At 42.7% G+C, this 2,441-nt stretch overlaps 1 protein-coding gene across 1 annotated transcript; it reads left to right on the top strand.

The window, feature by feature from the left end:
- Positions 1-811: 811 nt before the first annotated feature.
- LOC131214600 (odorant receptor 9a-like) lies at positions 812-1,729 on the top strand. The gene is made up of 4 exons (XM_058208942.1): positions 812-861; positions 935-1,373; positions 1,442-1,594; positions 1,661-1,729. The coding sequence occupies exons 1-4, from the start codon at positions 857-859 to the stop codon at positions 1,727-1,729; spliced, it is 666 nt and encodes a 221-aa protein (XP_058064925.1). The 5' UTR covers positions 812-856.
- Positions 1,730-2,441: the final 712 nt, after the last annotated feature.

Genomic DNA, 2,441 nt, shown 5'->3' with positions numbered 1-2,441 from the left:
TGTCGATTTACGATATGAAATAGTCCAATTACAGCCAATCATAAATATGTCTTCATGTCATTTGTCGCATTCACACTAAAATTGAACTGTCGCATAACAATTGCACCTCTCTGATTTTTTGATCTTCGAGAATTGATTGGAAATCGTCCGTCAGTAATTATTAGTTACAGTTCCTATGGCTTGTTTCAGAAATTGCACTCCCCGGCAGTGCGCACTGTTTCGTCATAAATATTTCGAACTCCTCACGTCAATCTAACACTATAATAAGAGCTATGAAAACTTAATAGTTGTATGTAGTTTAAATTTAGGGTTCTTTTCAGACATTTCCACAGTGCTGTGTATCACGCGAGATATTGTGGGTCTGCAGCCAGTGATCGCTTCTGAAATGGAGCATACTGATAGTTTTTTGGCCCTTCCAATATTTTATCTTCGCTACTGTGGTATTTATCGAGAGACGTCCAAGTTGAAGAAACTTCGAACGATAAATTGTTCTGCTGTTTTGTTTGTGTTCATGATATTGCAGTCGATTTACGTTTTGCAAAATGTGGAAGATTTTCTTTCGATTTGCGACGTAATTCCAACCTTGGTGGTGGGACTAGTGGCTATTTCCAAACTCTGCATCTTTGTTTTAAAGCCAGCAGCCATATTCTCTCTGATCGACTCATTCAAAATGCTCCGAAAACGCTCGAACGGCCAAAAGGAAATGCTGTTCCAGAGGAGCAGTCATTTCCATGCCAATCTCCTCAAAGTGTATATAACAGGGGCATTGATAGTGGGATGGTTTTATATTTTGAGTGCTGTTGTTGCGGGAGTTCGGCAGTCCATAGTTGAGGGTAGCTTACGTTTCGTGGCACCTATGGCGTACGTATGGTATTCTCCAATCTCAAACCTTTAATTCTAATAATTGCTCGTCCCAACCACCGTTTCATTGCAGTTTTCCACATAACTATCAACATCCGGCTGTTTTTGTGGCAACTTTACTGTTCAACTGTGACTCAATTCACATGAGCATTTTTATAAATTGTAGTGTCGACACGTGCTTTTCAGAACTGGCTACTAACGTAGCCATCCATTTCAACATCATACAAGATCGTGCAAAATCGATTGATTTTTCAAAACATACTGAAAATGACCTACATGATGTAATAAATTACCATACGGAGTTGCTGGGCATATGTTCAAACGTTAACAGCATTTTTCAGCACACAGTATTTTATCTGCTAATGCTGGACTCGGTGCTGTTGTGCGTAATTGGTTATCAATTTGTACTTTTCATGAACACCCCTCGCGTTGTTATGCTGGCTTCTATGGCGTTTGTAATGCTATTACAAGCAGTAATTTACACCTACCATGGCTCCAAGATGCACGATGAGGTACGAGGCTTCAGTCTAGATGTGTCTAAAAATTCACTTACTAACTCACTAAAATTCGAATAATTAAGAGCTTAAGAGTTGCTGACGCTTTTTACCAAAGCAATTGGTACGAGGGAAGTTTAACCATGAAGAAAAAACTACTTCTCTGCATCATGCGAGCTCAGAAACCTGTCGTTACCAAGGGTGGTTTTATAAAAGCAACATTACCTACTTTGAAAAAGGTGAGAATATTACCGACTTTAAACAAATCATTATCTTGGCTTGATGATGATTGTATTTTTCAACAGATGTTAAACTCAACTGGTTCTTACATCACTATGCTACTATCGTTAGACACTAATGTTGCAGCGGAATAGTAGAACCCGGGGATTTAGCTTGATCGGCGTGATTGTTGTTCAACTTCGCTCGTTTACCTAACAAAATATTTTAAAATTTGAAACTTTAAATTAGCCGAATTAAATAAAACACTGTAGACCTCCTGTAGCGCAGCCTAGGCTCGTCAAATATAAAACGAAATGTGATTAATCGTCGGAAGTTAACCTGATGTGTCTTAAGTTTCTGTCCCTTCTGTCTTTTTCCGCCTGTTCAATTCTTTTGGCTTCCGTCCCGTGTTTTACATCGTGTTTTACAACACACTGTTTGCATAAATAGACAGAACACATAAACAAATCAAAGTAGAATTTTGCCACCTGTTTGACCCGGAGTATGGGTACTCTCCGAGACAGTACGGCTTCCGGAAGCAACGATGCCCCCGAGACGCTGCCCGGATGATCGTCGATGCGCCACGGTCGCACGAGCCCCGCTATGGGCAAAGCGGCCTTCCGGCCTCGAGGCACAGAGGTGCAGCGCAGGCTGGCGCAGGGTGTGGCAAGCACGTTCTGTAGTGTTTCCTACAGTGTGGCCACGGTCCTCGTATTGCTGCTGCAGGAGGACGAACGCTGCATCGGGCGACGGTGGCCAGTGATTGGGCAGCAAACGCGACGGCCCTGCGCAAGAGGGAGCGTTTGCGCACCATCAGCCAGCGGCGGCGGGGCTAAGACCAGACGCTAGCCGGTATCAACGCTGGAC

The sequence above is a fragment of the Anopheles bellator genome, unplaced genomic scaffold (assembly GCF_943735745.2).
Source record: "Anopheles bellator unplaced genomic scaffold, idAnoBellAS_SP24_06.2 scaffold01534_ctg1, whole genome shotgun sequence".
In the NCBI taxonomy this organism is placed as follows: Eukaryota; Metazoa; Arthropoda; class Insecta; order Diptera; family Culicidae; genus Anopheles; species Anopheles bellator.
This window is presented reverse-complemented; position numbering and strand designations above follow the sequence as displayed.